Source organism: Corythoichthys intestinalis, chromosome 7, assembly GCF_030265065.1.
Source record: "Corythoichthys intestinalis isolate RoL2023-P3 chromosome 7, ASM3026506v1, whole genome shotgun sequence".
Lineage (NCBI taxonomy): Eukaryota > Metazoa > Chordata > Actinopteri > Syngnathiformes > Syngnathidae > Corythoichthys > Corythoichthys intestinalis.
This window is the reverse complement of record NC_080401.1, coordinates 5,503,304-5,526,699: the sequence shown is the minus strand read 5'-3', so window position 1 is coordinate 5,526,699 and position 23,396 is coordinate 5,503,304. Positions and strand designations below refer to the sequence as shown.

Below are 23,396 nucleotides of genomic sequence, written 5' to 3'. Positions count from 1 at the left end.
GCACCATTACTTTACATAGCTGGTGAATTCATGACCTGTGTGAGTGTTCGGTGCATAAAAGTGTGTATAAATTGAGCCTGACCTGTTCCCTCACTAAAGCTAAGCTAAATCCTTTTGGTAAATCTCATAAGCACCACAGTATACATATTTATATACACAACTGTACGGTTCTCGTGAAATATTTACATACAGTATATGTGAGATTTTTGGGTTCTCAGTCAAAAAGGTTCCCGACCCCTTGGCTAATACCTTCCTTTTAGATGGCAAAATGTGTGTAAGGCTCCCTGTGTTGTCTTTTACATGGAAAATGGGTCAAAACGGCTCTTTGAGTGTTAATGGTTGTTGACCCCTGGTCTAGTTGTTTAAAGCATTTTTTCAATTAGTCATTATTCAATTAGTGATATTTCATTTTCTGAGCTACTCAATTGAATGTTTTCCACAACTGTAGCCAAAATCATTCAAATGACAATGAAAGCGTGAAATGTTTTACTATGTATGATGAATCTATGTACACCGTAGTACATAAAATAGAAAGTTAGTTTTTACAATGTTCTAATTTTAGAGATGCACCTGTACTGTATATCCCACACACAAAGTAAGAACCACTTCAACAGTCAGTTGCTTTGTGATGAAGAGACCACTTTTCATAAGAACTTCATAAATAATCTTTCACATCTTTTCAAATATTTTGTACATCAACCGGCAAATTAGCATTGAGTAATCATCTACTCGTCAGCAAATGTACCAACAAAACATCAATGTGAAATGTGTAAAAACTTACCACTTCTGTTGGACGGAAGAACTTTGGATCCACCTTCACATGCACAACTCCTGTCTTTTGGCAACAGCCTACTTCTTGCTCATCCTTCCCATTCCAACTGGAAATACATATAGGCCTATACATGGTAAAATGTTTTCTCACAGCCTTTGAATGGTTTGTTATGCTCCATTATTTCATAAAGTGTGTTTCTTTCAAACATTGGGTAGACAAAACATGTTATCTGGTCATTGACAGTTAACCAAATTTAAGAGGTTTTAGGTCTCTGAATATTTTAACAGGCCCTTTTTCAAGTAATGAACCATAAGACAATAATTTAGTATAATAAAATCTCTATGTTCTTTAAATTAAAAATGAAAAAGAAATGGATTATTAAAAGGAAAATTAATTTCAGTGAGTGTGATGAGTGTGTGCTTACACGATGGTCTTCCCGATATGGTTAAAGGCTTTTTCCACAAACTCCCTCACACTGTGCACCTCGCCTGTTGATATGACGAAATCATCTGGCTCCTCCTGTTGCAGCATCAACCACATAGCCTGAGAGCACATGACAGAGAGAGAGAGAGAGAGAAAGAGTATTAGAGAGAAAGAAAGACAGAGGTTCAATGTCAAAAGAGATCTTTCTTCTGACAGACAGGAAGTTAACTCGTGACCTCAAAACGGGGCACTTGCCCGTACCTCTGTACTGACGTCACCATGAAAGCTCATGGGACACATAGTGTGGGAAAGAAGGACAGAGCTATCCCACAGGCCCACTGCTCTGCTGGCACATATGAAAACACACATGGCCATTAATGCACTTGCACAAACCCATTTTCACACTAGCGACATGGTCCAACATCCAAAAATAACCCCATAAATCTGACAATATGTGAAAGGCCAACGTACTGTCTCCTCTTCATCAATGATTGCAACTGGTAAATGGAGTGTCCTGTATTTAACTGAGCAAATCTGTGTACTGTAGAGTCTTAGTTCCTGAACCCAACAATACTACAGTATTTTAAACAAGCAATAACATTATTCCATATCGTTAAATAGTATTCAAGATGAATTGGAGCCCCTTCCTATTCGCTTATTTCTACTAATAAACGGGTCACGTTAAAAGATCGCAATGGGAGTATGTCATACTCCCATGTGATACATTAAAGCTGATCAGACCAATCGGACACTCAGATATCCATTCTCCATGTCAAGGAGATGAACAGCACAGATAAAAAGGTAACACTTTACAATAAGGATCCCTTAATTAACATTAGTGAATGCATTTTTAGACAATAACTAATGTTTAAGTAACATTACAACAATTCATATAATCCCTTATCTAATATTTATAAATATAATAATTAACATTAGTTAATGTATAACCAGACAGTAGCTAATGGTTTGGTAAAATTAAAAAAAATATATATATGACTTAACATTAATTCACATATATATTACTGCCTTAATACATAGTTATTAGTGTATACTGGTACTAGTAAATGAATATGGTATTTTAAAATGAGAAACATTGCTCTATGAGTCTTTGGGTGTTGCAAACCTAACTAAAAGTATGGTATTATATCACGTTAATGTACCTCATAAGTATTACTTAACCTTAATTAACCATTACTGAATACTTTTTGGACCCTTATTGTAAAGTGTAGCACGTGTGTCCCTTAACTTAGAAACTATAAATGCTTAAGTTCCCCACCTTGACCTTTATCAACCATTACTGAATTCTTTTTGGACCCTTATTGTAAAGTGTAGCACATTTGTCCCTTAACTTAGAAATTATAAATGCTTAAGTTCCCCCCCTTGACCTTTATCAACCATTGCTGAATGCTTTTTGGACCCTTATTGTGTAACACATGTAACCCTTGAGGTGCAGATAAGATGAACCATGAATAGTCCAAATGTTGTGTTTGCTTCAATTTCATTCATTTGAAGTTTTGAACTATTCATGGTTCATATTATCTGCATTCGAAGGGTTACATGTGTTACACTTTACAATAAGGGCATCCAGTAATATATAATTATTGCTAAGGGGAGGAACTTCAGCATTTATAATTTCTTACTTAACACGTGTGCTACACTTTACTATAAGGGTCCAAAAAAGCATTCAGTAATGGTTAATAAAGGTTAAGGGGGGCTTAACTGAAGCATTGATAATTTCTTAGTTCAGGGACACACGTGCTACACTTTACAATAAGGGTCCAAACTGTATTTAGTTATAGTTAACTATGGTTAAGTAATACTTATGAGGCACGTTAACGTTAAATACAGTGTATCACAAAAGTGAGTGCACACCTCGCATTTCTGCGGATATTTAAGTACTGGTAGATCTTTTGATGGGAAACCACTGACAAAAATACACTTTGACACAATGAAAAGTAGTTTGCGTGCAGCTTATATAATAGAGTTCATTTATTTTCCCCTCAAAATATAGCCATTGATATCTAAACTCCTGGCAACAAAAGTGAGTAGACCGCATGGGAACTACATAGATCCCTAAATGTTCAAAGTGAGTACTGCTTGTCATTTTCCCTCCTAAATGTCATGTGACTCGTTACAGGAGTGCTCTCAGCACTGCTGGAGAGATTGAAGAGGCGGGGGGTCAGCCTGTTAGTGCTCAGACCATACGGCGTACTCTACATCAAATTGGTGTACATGGCTGTCACCCCAGGAGGAAGCCTCTTCTGAAGATGGTACAAAAGAAAGCCCGTAAACAGTTTGCTGAAGACATGTCATCAAAGCACATGGATTACTGGAAGCATGACCCCCCCAAGTAATACCATACTTAAAGTTAGGTTTGCAACACCCAAGGACTCGCAGGGCAATGTTCCTCAATTTGAAATAACATATTCATTTACTCATACAAGTATACATTAATAACTGTGAATTACTGCACTAATCTTTATGTGAATTAATGTTAACTGATGTATTATATATATATTTTTTATTTTACCAAACTATTAGTCACTGTCTGGTTATGCATTAACAAATGCATTAACTAATGTTAATAAATATAAATTGTTAACGGATTATATAAATTATTGTAATGTTACTTAAACATTAGTTACCGTTTAAAAATGCATTAACTTATGTTAATTAAGGGACCGTTATTGTAAAGTGTTACCGGTAAGAAGAAAAAAAAGAAAAAGATGAATTGGAGCTGGTCTGCCTTAAGAGTAGGCCTGCAAAATATATCGATCGAACATCACTATCGCAATATGCGCATGTGCAATAGTCACGTCGCAGGACGTGCAATTGTTTCTTTTTTTTTAACACGTTAACCTTTATTTTACTTCATTAAGCAGCAAATGTGCAGATCCTGGATCCTTTTTAAACACAGCAAGCCTGGATTAAACGGCATTATATAAATTAGGGTAGTCCCCGATCGGATCATGTAATCGGGAATTGGGCCGATCGCGCCATTTTTCAGAGGATCCGAATCGGGTAAAAAGGATCGGGTTTTTAATTTAAAAAATATATTCATGTTTTTCTGTCTAATGCTCAAACAGTGCCACACCTTCTCACCCTCCCTGCTGCTAAGCAGTGCAACCAAAGTGTTTCTTGGTTACCAGTGCAGCTGGCGTTTGGTACTTAAAGCGGAAGTTCAGAATTTTTGACATTAGGTTTAGTCTTCAAGTTAGTAGCAGTGGTTTAGTTAGTTGGTTGAGTTGATTTCAACAAATTGTGTTTCGTTTGCAAGTTACTTGTTAGTTTGATTGCATTAGTCATCGATGATTTTCATGTGTGCATATGTTGTTTTTATTGGCATGATATAATGGTGCCATTGACTCGCGCTAGCTCAGTCACTCCAGAGCCCTGAAACTAACAAATAACTTGCAAACGAAACAGAATTGGTTGAAATCAACTCCACCAACTAACTAAACCCCTGCTAACTCGAAGATTAAGCCTAATGTCAACAATCCAGGACTTCCGCTTTAACATTAACAGTGAACAAAACGCTGTTTTCGGCAGCGTCAAAGTGTGAGTGGATTTGAGTGGACTCATTCAGTGAAGCATTTAATAACGACAAGAATTTTTCTACTTTATTTTTCTTTAAAAATAGTTCACATTATGAAGGTGGGACAGTCGTTAGCACGTCCACCTTACAGTTATAGGATTGTGGGTGCAATTTCGGCTCCAACCTTCCTGTGTGGAGTTTGCATGTTCTCTGGGTTCCTCCCATATCCACAAAAAAACGTGCATGGTATGCTGGTTGAACACTCCACATTTTCTGTAGGTGTGAGTGTGTGCGTGACTGGTTGTGTGTCTACATTTGCCCTGCAACTGGCTGGCAACCTGTTCAGGCTGTACCCTGCCTTCTGCCTTCGACCCTAGTGAGGATAAGCAGTTCAGAAGATGAATGAATGAAGGAATTATATGAATGTTATGGAGAGTGGTTAGAAGTATGGTGTTAAAGGTAATCCAATAAAAAAATGTGGGTGCATCTACATTTTGTGCTGGTGCATCTAATAAAAAAGTGCAACCAATGCAAAACGTAAGCGTGGAGCCTTAGTAATATACTGTAAATGCTACATCAAATGCAGGAGGCCGCTCTGCAATGGACAACATTCTACAAAAGGTGTGTGAAAAGGATTGTACGTGGACTTCACTCTCCATCCATCCTCATCGTGAGGTCCAAGAACTCCCACCTATGACATTGTCCAATGACTTGTCTTCAGGACATTTGGTCACACCTGTACTGCATGACACTATTCGTGCTTGCATATGATATGTTCCTTTTTCACCATCATAGAGGCATCCGCTGTTTTCCACCAAGCATAGTAATAGTAGGAAAATCTATGAAAAACCTATGATCTTATTAAAAGCTATCGCAAGTTGCACTACCTGTCCCAGTTGTACTGATAAAACTTTCCAGTCTTCTGTCTGGCATTAATCAAGAGTTATTGTACAAAGCGGCTCGCGCGGCACAGCCTGAGGGCAATCTGAACTCACAAAACAGGACTTAAGACACATTTTCCCCTCCTTAAAAAAAAACGTTTATATATTACAGTGTATCACAAAAGTTTTCATGGGACAACACTGACAAAAGGACACAATGAAAGGTAGTGTGCAGTCTGTGTGTAGTTTATATAATAGAGTTCATTTTTCCCCCTCAAAATAACTCAAAATATAGCCATTAATATCTAAACCCCTTGCGACAAAAGTGAGTACACCCCTTAGAAACTATGTACATCCCTAAATGTCCAAATTGAGTACTGCTTGTTATCTTCCCTCCAAAATGTCATGTGACTTGTTACAGGAGTGCTGTCAGCATTGCTGCAGAGATTGAAGAGGTGGGGGGTCAGCCTGTTAGTGCTCAGACCATACGCTGCACTCTACATCAAATTGGTGTGCATGGCTGTCACCCCAGGAGGAAGCCTCTTCTGAAGATGGTACAAAAGAAAGCCCACAAACAGTTTGCTGAAGACATGTCATCAAAGCACATGGATCACTGGAAGCATGTCCTTTGGTCTGATGAGACGCAAAATAATTTGTTTGGTTCCGATGGTCTCAAGCATGTGTGGCGCCATGGCTGTGTGCCCATAGCTAGCCTGCAATGCGCTGCATGACAATCGGCAGTCACACCCCAGCCCCCCAACACTAGACCCAGCATGAATGCTATCTCCAACTCATCTTGTCTTCTCCTTAAATTGCCAGTATTTGGCAATGGCAGATGTAAACTAGCATATAATACTCCGTCAACCAACCTTTGCTATTCTTCACCTCATCTCCATCAGTCTACATTATTTTACCAGACGGCTAAAATGGAGAACAGATTAAAGTACACCCTGTAATCACCAAAATATTTGCTCCAGTACAAAATGACAAAACCAGTTTAGTCAAAACATTTTACACATATCTTAGCTTAATATGCTGGCAAATAAAGCACACATTATGAAGCAAGGTATTTTTTTCATAATGTGGTACAGTATGTACGTATATCTAAGTTAAGTTTGTAAACGCAAGCTTCTGGCAGTAGAGAGAAAATAAATTAAGACATAAAAACATTGCGACTATTCAGGGAGGTATTGCATACTTAAAATCACTGAGGCTTGTATGATTTCTCAATGCGGATTGGTCACCGAGCCTACCATCTAACCTCTCACCATCTTTGTTCATCCTGGACCTGTATATTATTCTATATAAAGTATATTATTTCTATATTCTTATTTGTGTAGACTTGAGAAGTCAAATGTCAGGCCTTAAAGTGCCTGTGACAGCATTAAAAAAATCTTAACATTATTATGTGAATTAGAATCATTTTGAGACGATTCGACTATATACAGCCTATAGACCCTACTCACGTGACATCACAGCCACGCCCCCGCGCCATGTTGTCCGTCTACTCGTCATGTTAATGCATTAGCGCTTCGTAAATTCCTCCTATTATGGCGTGTTTTTCTGCTCGTTAACATTAATAATCAAAATGGTGAAGTCGTGTGTGGCGGTCGGTTGCAAAAACAGAGAAGATAGACGGAGAGACTTGAAGTTTTACCGTATTCCGAGAGACCCGGAGAGGAGAGCGAGATGGACTGCTGCAATTCAACGAGAAAACTGGGTTCCAAACGACTACCACAGATTATGTAGTAGTCATTTTATATCTGGTAAGATGCATTTAATATATATTTAGAGGGTTTTGGGCTGACAACCACAATTAAGATCATTGCTAGGCTAATCGCCGACAACATACACTCAGACGTTGTGAATGAACTACCTGAAAATATATAATTATAAGGGAATAATAAGACAGTTGTCATACAATTAATTTACAATTTCACTATTGAGGTCAAAAGCCAAAAAATAAATTCAACTAGGGACAATCTGGAGTAGTGCTATCGCACTTCATATTTAATACATATTATATATGTATGTAGTGAGAGTGCTATCGCTAAACCATATAAACATTAAAAGCCCTAGCTCCATTGACAAATGACATGAAATACATTCGACTTGACAGTAGATGTTAGCAAGAACAAAAGATTTTGAATTGAAAATTTCGTAACTCACCTTCTCGAGCACAAGATAGATTCCTGCTGAATTTTCGTGAATGAGGACCTGTTTCACCCAACCAGCAACAAAGTATTTATAAGCCTCCAAGCTCTTAAAGTTTTTCAAACTTTCGTGGGAATAGGCTGATTTCGTGTGGACAAGATAGTTGTAAATATCAGGGTAGCAGATGTCAGGCAAAGACGGCGAAGACAGCGGGTCGAAAAACATCGATTTAGGCATCAAATATGGATCCAGCGAATGGATAAACTGAAGCTTTTCCACATAACACCTTTTATGCAACGCATCCAATGAGTTTACAGCGTCAGATAACACCGGGGCTTCCATGAATTGCTGTATAACTTGCACGACTAATTGAAAACAATGAGAATAGGTCTAAAAAATACGAACAATATGGCGGCCGGATACAGCGACACGTCATTTTGTGACGTAGGTGAGTAGGGTCTATACAACAATTTGGCAAAGCGCAAATGATGAGAAATTAGTCTTTAAATCTGCCGTTTAGCCCAACCTGTCATTATAGCACTCTAGCGTCCCCAGCTGGGAGGGTCACAATTTCATCTATTTAGAATTCAGCCCACTGCGACAAAGAGAGCAGCAAAATGTCATTGTTCCAATCTCTGTACTCCAATATTTTTACAGGATATTCTTTTTATCTAAGTATTTTTCCTCAATTGCTAAATAAATGGTATGGTCAGGGCAAATAACAGTCATGTGCTAAATGGAATATGCAATATTAAAAATGCATTTATTCAGTACGAAAGGGCAAAATTACTACATAATGGTCAAAACTGTCGACTTCTTGCACCTCCCGAACAGTATTTCATGCCACCGGAGTTAGTCCGGTTTTTGTCATTTCCCTGCCTCGGCTTCGCAGAGAGTAAACAAAACAGGAGGAATGACAGCTAGCCGACATGCTAACATGAACCGAGCGGCGTTTCTTATTCTCGCCTTTCGAATACAAAAAAAAAAAAAAAAAAAAAAAATCACATAAAACTACACCGGATAACGTCACACGGCGGTGGGTTTGTCGATTATCTTCACTGATCAGCAACCCCCCAGTGGCGAGCAAGTTACAGTTCGTCCTTCCCCTGCTGTGGGGAGGAGTGCTCGTTGGCAGGAAAGAAGCTGGAGAATGACCGCCAGACAAACCAGCTGACATCGGAGGAGCGCGTACCTGTCCGAGCACCACCCGAGGATAGCGGTCAATTGCCAGGCACACGAAGAGGGCAAAGGGGGCTGGAAGTCTGGACAATACGGAGAACCGCAGACGAGAGCGGGGGGCTGCATAAGAATTAGCCCAGGAAAGCGCATTCTCGGCAGGCACGCGAAGAGAACCGAGAGGGGTGTGCGACAAGCCGCCGGTCAAGGAGCGTTGTCAGCCACAAAATGCAACCCACCTCATTATTACAATGTGTGCCATGATCCCAGAATTTGACATAATACAAAACACGGAGTTTACTCACTTCCTCGTAAGACCAATGGTCCAACAGTCCAACAGCACATTTGGCTGGCGTGAAGCGAAAAATAAACAAATGAATCCACAAAATCATCTGAATCCACAGTCCATCTGCATGCTATAAGTCAATGCTGTATTGTGAGATACTGACCCGGGTGACTTCACATTTGCATTTCTCCTCAATCCAGGAAGTCACTTATTTTCATGGCACGGGATTCAAAACATTGAATATATAAATCGATCGCTTCCACACACATCCAAGCGGTCCATTTCATTCAGGAGCATAAAATACCACATGAAATATGAAATACACATGCTTTTTGCTGCCATAAGCACTTTAATATAACACAATTGTATTGTCATTGAAAAATAACCACTGCAATAATTGTGAGGCAATTAATAATGGATACCTGTTGATGGGGGATAAAAAAATCCAATTTTATCTCTCTATCAGCCAGAGAAAATGTTTACTACAGCAGCTGACTGATATGATCTACATATTTTATTATGGCGGGGAGAGCAATTATTTTAATTTACTGTTGCAAGAAGGCCAACTGGAATTCAGGCATTGAAGCTCAATGTTCTTCTCAACTCAACATCTGATGTTCGAGAATGAGTCCTGGAAAAACTCTGGGTATTCCCATGTAACTACTTGTATTTTGTGATCACACATCAGCCAAGCGCCACTTTCCCTCTTGTGTAATTTTCCACCACTCTATTTTCCCGCTCCTTCCCTCCTGCATACTTCATTCACTATTGATTAAAACTGCTCAGAGGTTCAAGCCTTCGCCCTGACCCACACTTTCCTGTTCACTTGGCCCACTAGATGACCCAAATTACTAAAGACTCAGCCGCTCTTGCACAGTGACTCAAAATACAGAAAATTAAGGACATTAGAACCGCACTTAATACCCTTTTATGTAATTCATGCACACCTAAAAAAAATGAATTCAATATATTGTATAGATTTTGAGTGGATTACAACATCCATGCCAATCATATTTAAAGAAATTGTTGGTCACTGTAAATACCTCTTGCTGCTGAGGAAACTGAAAACTCGAACAGAAAAACTAACTAAAACCTTTTATTTTAACAAAATAACATTGTTAAATTAATCGATTGTGAATGTTAAGCCTGTCGCGATATGCAATAAGTCAATTATTCCCACAGCAAATAAAAATGAGGGCAGTAATTTTCCCAACTGCGACTTATCATCGCGTGCATGCGTGCATGCATTTGTGCATGCATGTGTTTGCGTCTGCTGCATGCACTCAGCAAAAGTGAGTGTTGATTGCATCTGAGACTCCAGTTCCTTTCACAGATGTTTATTGGTCATCAACACGCCGTGGAATTAAAGTTCAGACATACAAAATAAGGAAAAACATCTATATTAAACATTGTACAACGTTAGTACTGCTACATTTAGGCTAATGGAAAAAAAGACAATGCACTAACCACTTTAGCCTACTATAAAACATATATACAAGGTGACATTTCAAACATGAAAACTCGCTGGTTTGCATTTGCAAATGATGCGAAAAGGAAAAAAAATCTATTATTGACACCACATGCATGACGAAAATAGAAGAGAGTGCCCTTTTTTTTTTAACTAAGTGTAAAGCTTACGATCAGCGGCATAGTGAGTGTACTTCCGGTGAACATTTCAAAATAAAAGCACATCATGTTCAACATGTAAATAAAGATTTCTGGAGTTAATCTCACATACTTCAGATTCTACATTAGGAATAGCTTTAAAACGACACCCATTATGAAAAATCTGATTGGCAATGGATAATTTGGCTTCAAATTTGCTAACATGGGCACTCAGGACAAGATGACACTGATTTCAGTTAAATAAAGCACTTTTGATGGGCTCTAATTGGCAGAGAACAAAAATGGCGTTGGGTTTCTTACCTATATCATATTCTGCACTTAGCTAGCTTTCAAATAATTTGACAGGCATTGCATGTTTTTATTTATTCATTTATTTTTTTATTCATTCGTCACTTTTAATAGTTTATTCGTTTTGTTTTGGTTTTTTTTGTAAATCTTGTACGCGAAAACAAAAAACAAAACAAAAAAAAGGACTGAACTTGTGAGCCATAGTTTAATTTTTATATATATTTTTTAATACATTCCGTATATTGATGAGTGAATTTCTTGTTTTTTGTTTTATTTTGTTATTATTGATGTTGCTGGTTAAAATATTGACCATGAGAAGTATATTAAGTGTTACTAATTCTATGTTGTCTAATATTGACTTCATATGTTAATACAAGTTCGAACTACTCTCTAGTTTAATATTATTTTAACTTAACAGGTAAGAATATATTTTAAAAAATATATATTTATACAGTTGTACCTCTACATACGAAGTTAATTCGTTCCAGGACCTTGTTTGTAAGTCGAAATGGTCGTATGTCAAGCAGGATTTTTCCATAAGAATACATTTCAATTCCATTAATTCGTTCAACAGCCCGAAAAGCTACACTAAATCCTTAATAAATACGACTGTTACTATTGTAAATAGCAATTACAAAGAGCAAAACAAATACCAATCGGAATAATGTATAATAATAGTAATAATAAGAATAATACCAGTAATAATGGAACAAATCGGGTTCTAATGTGGCAGTCGTATTTTGTGTGGTGTACCTGAATGCACCGCGAGGCTGACGGCAGAGTGAGAGAGTGCAGTTGAGATAGTATTCCTTTCACTTTTAACGTCCTATTGTTGCGGGCTGTTGGCGTGGTTTTTTTGCACAAGTTCTGAAATAAATGAATGAATAAACCTGACGAAGCTGGCGATCTCTTTGGCGATGGTTGTCACCTTTACTAATAAAGACTGGTAAACGGAGGTTGGAGGAGTACTGTTAAGCAGTTCACGATCCACGCTCATATTTTTCCATTGGTAAGCCTCACCTTTTTTCTTTTTTTCACCACCTGCTTTAACATTCTTGGAACCCATGTTGATTTCTCTCACAACAAAATCCTCCTTGTGTACGTCTTGCGGGAAAACAAAGAAATTGCGACCCTGTCAAAAATCGTCGTATTTCGAGCATTTCGTCAGATGTCGAAAAGATCGTGTGTCGAAGCGATCGTATGTCGAGGTACCACTGTATATATAAAAATCAAGCAAAAGCAATGTGAAAAAAACGATCAGGTTTGATCTCATAAGGTTTATGTATGTTACAGCATAAGAATTTGCCAGAGGACAAAGTTTGATGCAACAACCAGAGACATCCCAAGACGATATGCAACATCAAATATTCAAATTACGCCATGATGAGAAAAATTTACCGCCTTGATTGAATTTAAGGCAATATGCACACAAATCATTTTATATTCACCAAATGCGACAGCTGAGACGGCTCTTATCATGCAAGAAGACTTTTGATTAATACCATACGCTGTCATATAATACACAACCAAAGACCTGGTGGAAAATCCCTGGTACAAACCAGAGGAAGCCTGCTGACTCAAATTAGGCCCAAATCTGTCAGAATTTGCACTCTCAACAATGTGAAACCAAATGTCAACAACATAAAAGCCATTAGTGGGCCTCCATCCTATATTGTACGCCAAGATGAAGAACACAATGTCAAACGATTAGAAAGCAATATCAGAGTTTAACTGCATTATTTTTAGTTCTCTTTTTTATTTAGAGTCTAAAAAGAATTTCTGATATTTTTTTTTAAAAAAGAAAAAATCGCGGGCAGCAATGTATCATTACTGCAACCCATGAAACCCACCCCTCACTCATCAGTGGGAATTAGGCTACTAATGCTACTGACCTACATATTTTAAAACCATATAACATTTGTCCAAATGTTTATGCCTATTAGATCAGTGGTGTCAATTATACAGGGGGTCCGATCTGGCCTGCCGCGTTGTTCTGCTTGACAGACAGGTTGTAGCTCATTCATACATGCAAAATCTCATGCCTTTATTTTGACATCTGTGCCGTAAAACCGTAGATTTTTAATTTGTGTGATAGAGTGCGTGCACTACTGCACTTGGCTAGCTTTGGTGTCTGCAGTTACATTCGTTCCTTCAATGGATTGGACGTCTAACACGGTCAATGACAGCAGATAAGTTAACAGGGAAGTGACCCTAAAATGCCCCAAAAACCAACAGGAGGTCACACCAAAACAACAGGAAGTATCCTGGAAATTTCCCAAAATCAACAGGAAGCAGCCTGGAAATTCCCCAAAAAATGAGCGGTATCATAATGAGTTTGACACCCCTCTACTACATAACACTGTTAGAGTGTTCGGGAATTCCGACAGAGATTGTTTTACAAGATTAATGAAAAAGTAGAAACCAGTATTTGAGCAAAATTAGCCAGAAACCCTTCTGAATGATTTTTTTTTAGACAGTAAAGCTTGTTTATATCCTTTCATTCATTGTGAAGAGTGTCATGATGAGTGCACTGCAAATGCTGCCATTGATACGTGTCATTACAATACAAACATGCACTTTGGTTTACTTTGGTTTCATTTACCCCTATCCTGTGTCAGTAGCATTTTTAGAAAAGTGGCAAAGCTTGAGGAAGCAGTGTAATTGGGGCACAAAAAGATTTAATTTAATACCGATAATGAGCACCTACACACATCTGACACACCTCTTTGTCAAGATGATTGTGACTTGAGCAATACACTAAAAGAAAGCTTCTCTAGACATCTCTTACATGAAGACACATGCACTAATAGCTATGTCACAAACTCTGTGACATTCATGATCTGTAAAATTGAAGTACAATACACTATTATTTGCATTTGGTTGTGAATTAAATTACTGGCAATTAAAAAGAAAAAAAAAAACAGCTTTGTATATGTAACTTCGTTGGCTCTCTCAGTCCTTACACATGCTCTGTAGAACTACCGGAACACTAAATACGAGCAAGTAGCAGCTTAACTGCGGTAACTTACAACTGTCAAAGCTATTGCTTCCGAGGAACAACTTCAAAATAAAAGATGAACTAGAAATTGCGGGCACGAGGGAGCCACTTACAAGATCAGGGAAACTCCCAAAACTTCCGGAGGACTTGGGATTTCTGGCGTTACCAGCGGGATGCTAATCGATGGCAATGCAGTCCCTGTGAACGGAGTCAATAACAATGCACAAGAGCGCATAGTTAAATGACTCTTGTGAGATACAGCTAATTGGGATGCTAATTGATGGCAATGCTGTCTCTGCAAATGGAGTCAATAACAATGCACAAGAGTACATATAGGCTACGTTCATACTACAGGTCTTAATGTACGAATCCGATTTTTTCGTGTTTTTCCGACTCGAGTGAGGCATTAACTTGACGGTCTGAACGTGACAAGTCGCATAGAACGGGACCATTTCAAATCCGATCTGGGTCACTTTCGTATGTGGTCTAAATCCGATCTGGGCCACATTTTTCCAGACTGTTGCGGCGGTCTGTACTGTCCAGTCCCGCAAATCGGATTTCATGCAGCAATTACGTCATCAAATAGCGAGAGAGTCGTTACCGTAGCGATGCACCTGTGCGTTATTAGCGCCTAGCTTGCAGTGAACACGGCTTTCGGGGAAGGGCTGGGCTTCACAACAGTCATAAAAAATAAAAATGGTTTGAGGATAAGCCTGAGAATGCTCAGTTTTCTCTGTTACAAGTGAGCAATATTTCAACATTGCTTACACGGCCGAGAGAGAGTCGGGGCAAACTGCCCATATGTGTGTGACGTGCACGGACAGTGCGTGCATGCTATCGATCCATATAAACTTTGAATATAAGCCTAAACGGGGATTATTTATGTCTGTTATTTGTGTCCTCCTTTTGAAAAGCAAAACATGATATCCCTGGAATGACGGATGACGTGTGTCATTTGTTTTGATGCTTCTGCGCATGCGGGTCTTCTTGCTTAGCGCGTGTCGGACTGCGAATTAGTGCGCATGCGTAATACTTGAACGGTCTCAATGGATAAAAGCAGTCTGAACGGGCACGCCAAAAAAACGGATATGACAAAAAATCGGATTCGTGCATTAAGACCTGTAGTATGAACGTAGCCATAGTCAAATGACTCAGTGTAATAAACAATGTTTGATGATGTCCAAAAAACTGCTGTGAAGAAGGTAATCGAACAATAAACCTAGCTGTCTTTATGTTTTGACTACTTGGTAATATATTATACAGCTATCACTATTTTCAATTGCCTTTTTTTCCAATATGAAGCTCCTCCTTCCCACTATTCCATTCCTCCTCCTGTCAAACTAAATGACAGCTATAACACGCACTAACTGCCCCCTGACACTTCCTACTGAAGCCCTTCTAGCTACAGGGGGAGTCACTTCAGGAAATCCTCTTCTCAGAAGACAACAAAACATCCTCCCAAGGAAAAGAGTTTTAGTGTGGTTTAAAAAAAAGACTAAATTTACTTCACAGACTTAGTGGTGTACAGTAACTCTGAGCTGCATGTTTCCGATCAAATCAGGGAAGAAAAATAAGTGTTCAACTGCAGTCCAAACATACAGTAGATGTCAGTCTGTTGAAAATGTTAAATTTCAGAAAAATGCATAGACTTCATTACCTATTGACGTGACACTTCGTCATTCTTTGCGTCACGCCTTATCAGAGGGGGCCGAGCTTCATTTAGTATAGTGAGGCGAAGACGGCACACGCTCATGTCTAAGCTGGATTCAAGCTTGGATTTTTGAAGAACTACGAAAGCTGTATCACATAGAAACAGGAAGGATTGTCTCAGGGGTGATTTGTTTGAGAATTCAACGTAAATATTATATTTTTCGTACCATACATGCATTTTGAAACGTTGTGAAAAAAAAACAATGGGCAAATGGGAACCGCTACGGCATTGGCGTCATTCTTCGACATATATATATATATATATATATATATATGTATATATATATATATATATATATATATATGTGTGTGTGTAAAATAGATACGGAACTGCCCGTTTTTTTTTTTTGCTCTTTTAACAACGAATCAAGACAGTTTTACGTCGATATCTACAAAGAATTCAGTGATTGAAGCATTTATTCGCAGGAATTTTCTTCTCTGTGAACACATGGAGGCGGCTAATTTTTGTAGCTGACGAGCCTAATAGTTGGCAATATTTAGGCGAAATAAATGCTGCCTGCACGTTTTTTTTTTTTTTGCGTTTAACCATGAATCAAGACTGTTTTACGTCCATATCTATAAAGAATTCTGGGATTTAAGCATTTATTCACAAGAATTTTCGCCAGAAAAGCTCTGTTTACATCAGACAGCCACTAGCCTCATTCGCTAACAGAATAGCATTGTACTTCAACATATATACGTAAAACAAACACTGACTGCACGGTTTCTTTGCCTTTAACCAAGAATCGAGAGCGTTTTACGTCCATATCTATGAAGAATTGAGGGATTTAAGCATTTATTCACAAGAATTTTCGCCAGAAAAGCTGTTTACGTCAGGCGGCCGCTAGCCTCATTCGCTAACAGTATATAATGTATAATGATAATAAAGGGCTATTCTTAATAAATTGTGGTTGTAGATACAATTTATTAATCTATTTACATATTATTCATAATTGATTCTGCATGTTGTTTCTCAAGTATTAAGTTTCTGATGTTAAATTGAGTGATTTATTAGCAGTTGAAAAATTGCAGTACATTAAAAAAAATTTAAGTTGCTATTTTGGTAAAAAACGTATATGATATGTTAAATATTGCTATTGATTAAGTTGGTTAAGTTAATTAAGTTGTGTTATACTTAAATAGAAAATATTTAATCGGGATTTTATAAGGGAACGGCTTTGAATTTTTTGATGCCGCTGCTCATGGAGACTCATATATGGCTAAGGTAGGTGTATGTTTTTTATTTAGGTCGGTAGCAGCTTTGCTTTTGAACATATTTAAAGTTCTTAAAAATATGCCCCGTTTCCAGTGTCATGTCAATAGGTTATGAAGTCTATGGAAAAATGTTAATGAATTGTTAATGACCTACTAAAGTAAGTAATGTATCCTGCTGCAAGCAAAGGTTTTGTGCCTGTTCTTGATGTTCAATAGAGCTGACGTTGATTTTGCTGATCTAATGTTATGGTTGAGGTTTTTCAGTTGTGATTGGAGGTTTTTACCATGAAGTTCAAAGGATATGCACATTAAACTGAAGCTTGATGTATAAATAATTAGGAAAGGTCTCGTTTGTATGATGACTATTAGGCTCGTACTGCAATATGTTTTCGTTCCATGAGATTTTTTTAAAAGTACTGTATTCCTAATAGAACATGACAGGAACACAGGAGGAGATCCTCCAACTGGGTGGTCTGCATGATGTGGTGGTTATTGGTAAATTTAGCTAGCAAGCCCATTGTTTCCTCCTACCGACAGATCACAACATGCGCATAAATCAGTAAAAAGCTATTTCTTCTGCTGCTCACAGCTGAATACTTTGGCACATGCAAACAGAGAATGATAGAACTTCAGTTGTATTGCCATGCGTAAATGATCTGCTATGAAAACTTGCACCTGCTTCCATAAGGAACACACAGGCAGTAACAGGCTTTAGAATCAGAACAAATGAGCCAGTGTGAGTTGAGTCTGAAATAGCACAGGCCCTAACCTGTTGCAGAATATTTGCTGATAGTCTGGACAGAGCTTACCTTTTAAAGGGATCTGACCTCCTAGCCAGACCGCCGTAATCGCGCCAGCCGAACCGCCGGACCCGCGCTAGCGCAGATCCAATGAGACGGGCCGGCGGGACCCCGGCAATCCAGCCAGAAAGCCAAACTCTGCGCGTTCACCTTAGTCTTAACCCTTTGTACTGACTCCATCTTGAAAGGTATAAAGAAGGCTCACAGAAAACATGCTGACAATTTATTCAGGTCAACAGAGATCAAAATGGCAAGGCGGAACAGAAACACTCAGGCGGGGAGGCAAGGTCACCCTATCATACATCAACAAAAGGTTCCCGAGAAAAATGACAACGCTTAGTTAAAAATTCAGTCTTTTGAAGGCTCTCGCGGGGTGGGCCGTGGGCAGGAAGAAGGGTGTGCTTGGGATTATTGTCTGTTTGTAGATTGGGCAGGAGGATTCTGGAGTTACTGTTGTCCAGGCAACAAGGGTCGTTGATTTTGCCACCTCAGCGTCAAATGGGCTCTTGGAGTCTTGTCAGTCGTGTTATCAGTTGGATGTCGAGTGTTCTCCTGTGTTCCTTGTGTTAGGACAGACCGTCCCCGCCATTTGTTGTGGACTGTCCGGGAGAACCAATTGCGAGACTTGGTGGTGCAGATGTGGATCTGTCAGCGTCAATCTTGCTCAGTTAGTTGTATGACACACGCGCTAGGCTTCCGTGATAAGAAGGCATTGTTTATCTCTTATGCCCTATATTCTGCATGTTTTCCTTAAACTGTGGTATAAGTACTATTTATTTAATAGTGGGTGTGTTCGAGTAATGCAAACAGTTAGACGGTGCCTACGAGAAAAGGTGCTATCTCCTTTACTTTCAAGGACTGTATGAGTGGGAGGTCTAGAGAGTGTGTTTCAATACATACCCAGGTTAAATCATCATTAAATTCTAATTAAGTAAAAATAATGCACAGTGGATGCTGGATGAGTGGTTAGCACATCTGTCTCACGGAGCTGAGATCAATGGTTCAATACTGGGCTCCTGCCTCTCCGTGTCCTCTTGCGGTGTCCCTCCCATATCCCTAAAACATGCATGGTAGGTTGATTTGACACTCCAAATTCTCCATAGGTGTGATTGTGAGTGTGAAAGGTTGTTTTTCAATGTGTGCCCTGTGATTGGCTGGCAAACAGTTGAGGGTGTACCCTGCCTCCAGCAAGTATTTAGCTGGGATATAATCCAACATCCCCGTGACCCTCGTGAGAATAAGCAGTACGGAAAATGAATGAATAATATTGCACACACATTTAAGTATAATGAACTCATTCATCAGCAGCTCAGCCCTGTACTAAATGAAAAAAAGACAGTTGGGCCTTATTTTAATGAAGGATGATTACATATTAGTATGCCTTATATAGCTATTTTTGGACCACCAGAGTGGTGAAGAGCTGAGGCAGTAATGTTCCCAAGTACTATAGAGGAGGAAAGCATATCAACAACGTGGTTCTTAAGCTTTTAATTTTTTTGTGGTGAAGTTGTAGGATAATCAAAATTAATTAAAACAACTGAAGATCAAAATGGTGGATATTACAGGTGATAACAGTCACTACATTCACAAAACTTTTGTAATACGTATCTAATTGAACACCACAATATATCTATATTCAAATGCTCATGATGGTATAAGGCAGATTGTCGACAATTAAAAGTCCTATAAAAAGGAAGTGAACATTAATAAACTATGTGACATGCTGAAGAAAGGAGTGTTGTTAATAAGCCTGCCAAATTGGCTTCAAACTGAGGAAAAATAAGGCTGGCCTGTCAGGTCTAAGAAGCTGTAGATATGTCTGCTGACTGAGGCTCAAACAATGGCCTGTTCAAGTGCTAAATGTCAATCATTTACCTCGACTTGTTCCGACGTGGAAAATGGCTGCTACTCTTTCTAGCTTGTTTCCTTTGCCTTCCATGCCAGCAAGGTATTGTGAGCGTGTGCACATTAAGAACCATCTGCCTCAGTCACATTTTTGGCCCGCGTCACTCCCACTGCCACGCTGGTGGGGCTTGGCGAGCTGATGCCCCAGGGAGAAGAACCACTGTTTCTCTCTTGGCCACATTTATAGCACGCCTTGCGCGCACCACCATGCCAGAGAAAACCACTCCTACTTACAACTACTTGCAGAAGTAATGGGAGGATTGTAGGCATAGTTTGCTCGTGAACAGTGTTGTTTTCATCATCAGTGACTGTAACGAAAATATTTCGTCAACAAACAATTTTTTCATGACGATGATGTCACGATGACGTGCTGATAACGTGTCTTGGGAGACTAAAACATAACGAGATGGATGCCAGTTGTCGTCATATATAGTTTCCGTCATAAATTCACAATGTGTGATATTTTCTTATTGCATGTGTAGTTAAAACACATTTAGCAGTGTTTGGTCGTGTCCCTCATGTGATCAAGTTAACAGTTAAAAACAATACTCAAATCCCCATTCTGTATCAGCAGCTTTAAACTACATTCAATTAATTTAATGTTGTGAATCAACCGTTAAAGTTGTTAAAATTGCTCTCATTATTCCATAATTTCCCTTTTGTCTACTTTCGACAAGTAAAAGTTTTAAAACTATTTTAAAGATAGATTCAAGTCAATAGTTTACCGATTTAGGAGTATTTTAGATAAAAAGTTAATTAGGTTCGCTTGGAAGGTTCGCTACAACAGCCTTGCAGGGAAGTCTACTGCTTTAAGATGGCAGAAGTTTACTAACGCCCGCATCTAGCTGGCATCTAGTCCTCTATCAATATAATATCTGAGTCTATTTTGCATCTAGTCCTATATAAATATGATATCTACCGTAACATTATGTGGACGTACAGTACTTTGTAGCAGCTGTCGGCAGCAGTCAGGTATGTTGTTGTTGTTTTTTTTTATCTCGCGGCATGAGTTGAACTAGAGCCATGAGTTGAGCATTGGGATTACCCGAGGGGCTGGGTAATGACAAGCATGATGTTTAGCTACTCTCGCTCCGTCCTCATTGCATCCCGAAGACCGCGCGGCGTGCTGAGTGTGTTTTACTTCCGCTTTACTTGACATATTTCAATAATAGGAATTTGGATGTTTGTGAATCGTTTTCGAATCTTCCACGGTCGAATCGCGAACAATCTAAGAATCGGAAATTTCGCACACCTCTAGTGACCACCCACCAAGTATAATCTGATGAGTCGTCGCCGAGTGATTTTGCAGTTGTTTTAACAGGCTAAGTCATTATTCATGAGACTACTTAAAGAAATGGCAATTTTTCCCAAAACGTCTATTTATGGGTCTATCGTATTTCTTGTCGAATACCCTATAAAAAATATACTATATATGCATTTAAAATAATCCTAAACGATTTTATTAGCAATTTTAATACTCCTGTTAGAACGGTTCGTTGGGTAAGCGTTAGTTTCCATAGCAACCGGTCAGTTACCTTCTGTTATTGTCCTACGTCACAAGCGCTGCGTATTCTGGGACCGAGAATAGCCGTGAGGTGCACATTTTGAGCAGAGTGTGGCCACCTCAGGTGACCCACCTGTTGATCTGTGTGCGTCCATGAACGAATGTAAGTATTTCCTCTTCATGTCATAAAGTTCTTATGATAAGTCAAAGCCGTTATCAGCGCGACCGTTTCGTGTTTTTACTGTTACATCGGCTGGTTGCTCCCGCTTGTCCTCTCTGCGTCTCGCGCTCATCCTCGCTGCTTCGATGAGAGCGTTGGTTACACTATATTCCCGTTGCACATTTATGTTAAGAGGGAATGTGTTAGTTTAGCATCTTACGATGATGTTGTTCATCCTTATGAGTGTACAGTGCTTAGTTTTCGCCACTTTTATGGCCGCGATGACAGCACGTGCACGCAGCATGCTTCCGCGTTGTGCGAGCGCGCTCGCGGCCCCCCCGCCCCCCTTCCCACCACCACCTCTGTGTTCATTACACTGTGCGATTCATGTACTGGTCCTTCTCATAAAATTTGCATATTGTGATAAAGTTCATTATTTTCTGTAATGTACTGATAAACATTAGACGTTCATATATTTTAGATTCATTACACACAAATGAAGTAGTTCAAGCCTTTTATTGTTTTAATATTGATGTTTTTGGCAAAAAAGTCAAGAAAAAACAAAAATCCCTATCTCAAAAAATTTGAACCTAATCATCTGAATCAACGAATTAACTCAAAACCCCTGCGAAAGATTCCTGAGGCTTTTAAAAACTCCCAGCCTGGTTCATTACTCAAAACCGCAATAATGGTCAAGACTGCCGACCTGACTGCTGTCCAGAAGGCCATCATTGACACCCTCAAACAAGAGGCTAAAACACAGAATGATATTTCTGAGCCAATAGGCTGTTCCCAGAGTGCTGAATCAAGGCAACCTCAGTGGGAAGTCTGTGGGAAGGAAAAGGTGTGGCAGGAAATGCTGCACAACCAGAAGAGGTGACCGCACCCTGAGAAAGATTGTGGAGAAGGGCCGATTCCAGACCTTGGGGGACCTGAAGAAACAGTGGACTGAGTCTGGAGTAGAAACATCCGAAGCCACCGTGCACAGGCATGTGCTGGAAATGGGCTACAGGTGCCGCATTCCCCAGGTCAAGCCACTTTGAACCTGAAACAGCGGCAGAAGCGCCTGACCTGAGCTACAGAGAAGCAGCACTGGACTGTTGCTCAGTGGTCCAAAGTACTTTTTTCAAATGAAAGCAGATTTTGCATGTCATTCGGAAATCAAGGTGCCAGAGTTTGGAGGAAGACTGGGGAGAAGGAAATGCCAAAATGCTTGAAGTCCAGTGTCAAGTACCCACAGTCAGTGATGGTCTGGGGTGCCATGTCAGCTGCTGGTGTTGGTGTACTGTGTTTTATCAGGGGCAGGGTCAATGCCACTACCTATCAGGAGATTTTGGAGCACTTCATGCTTCCATCTGCTGAAAAGCTTTATGGAGATGGAGATTTAATTTTTCAATACGACCTGGCACCTGCTCACAGTGCCAAAACCACTGGTAAATGGTTTACTGACCATGGCATTACTGTGCTCAATCACAATATGCTAATTTTTTTTTAGAAGGACTAGTATGTGTGTTTTTGACTGTTTTACAGTCAATTTGCATTGTTTATTGCATCAGCACTAATTTTCTTTCCTTTCAGAACCACACATATACCCACACATCCCAGTCTTTCACACACAGACAAATACATCAACATCTTTCCACGCATGCTCTCACCTGCTCATTGAATGATTCTCATATCAAGTGCCATTGCCTGTATATAGTTGTGCCTTTTGCCAAGTTGGATTAAAAGTGCCAAAGACCAACTCAATTCTCCGCTCCTTGTGTTCTAACAGATGTCCCGAGGCGAATGAACCAAAAAACATATTGAACCCAGAACCTCATACAGTCCATTAGTCCAAATTAAAATCGATAAAGAATCGAATCGTTAAGCAATATCGATAAGGGAATCGGAATCGTAAAAATCTTATCAATTCCCATCCCTAGTGATAGTGCGACAGGAAGAATGTATTGAACAAAGTACC

At 39.3% G+C, this 23,396-nt stretch overlaps 1 protein-coding gene across 1 annotated transcript in view; it reads right to left on the bottom strand.

The window, feature by feature from the left end:
• Nucleotides 1–23,396, bottom strand: part of gmds (GDP-mannose 4,6-dehydratase) — a 266,812-nt gene that overhangs the window by 100,504 nt on the left and 142,912 nt on the right. The window contains exons 8-9 of the mRNA XM_057840440.1: nt 1,197–1,315; nt 782–878 (exon numbers count right to left, since the gene is read on the bottom strand). Of these exons, the coding sequence (XP_057696423.1) occupies nt 782–878; nt 1,197–1,315 (216 nt within the window). The remainder of the gene's footprint in view (nt 1–781; nt 879–1,196; nt 1,316–23,396) is intronic.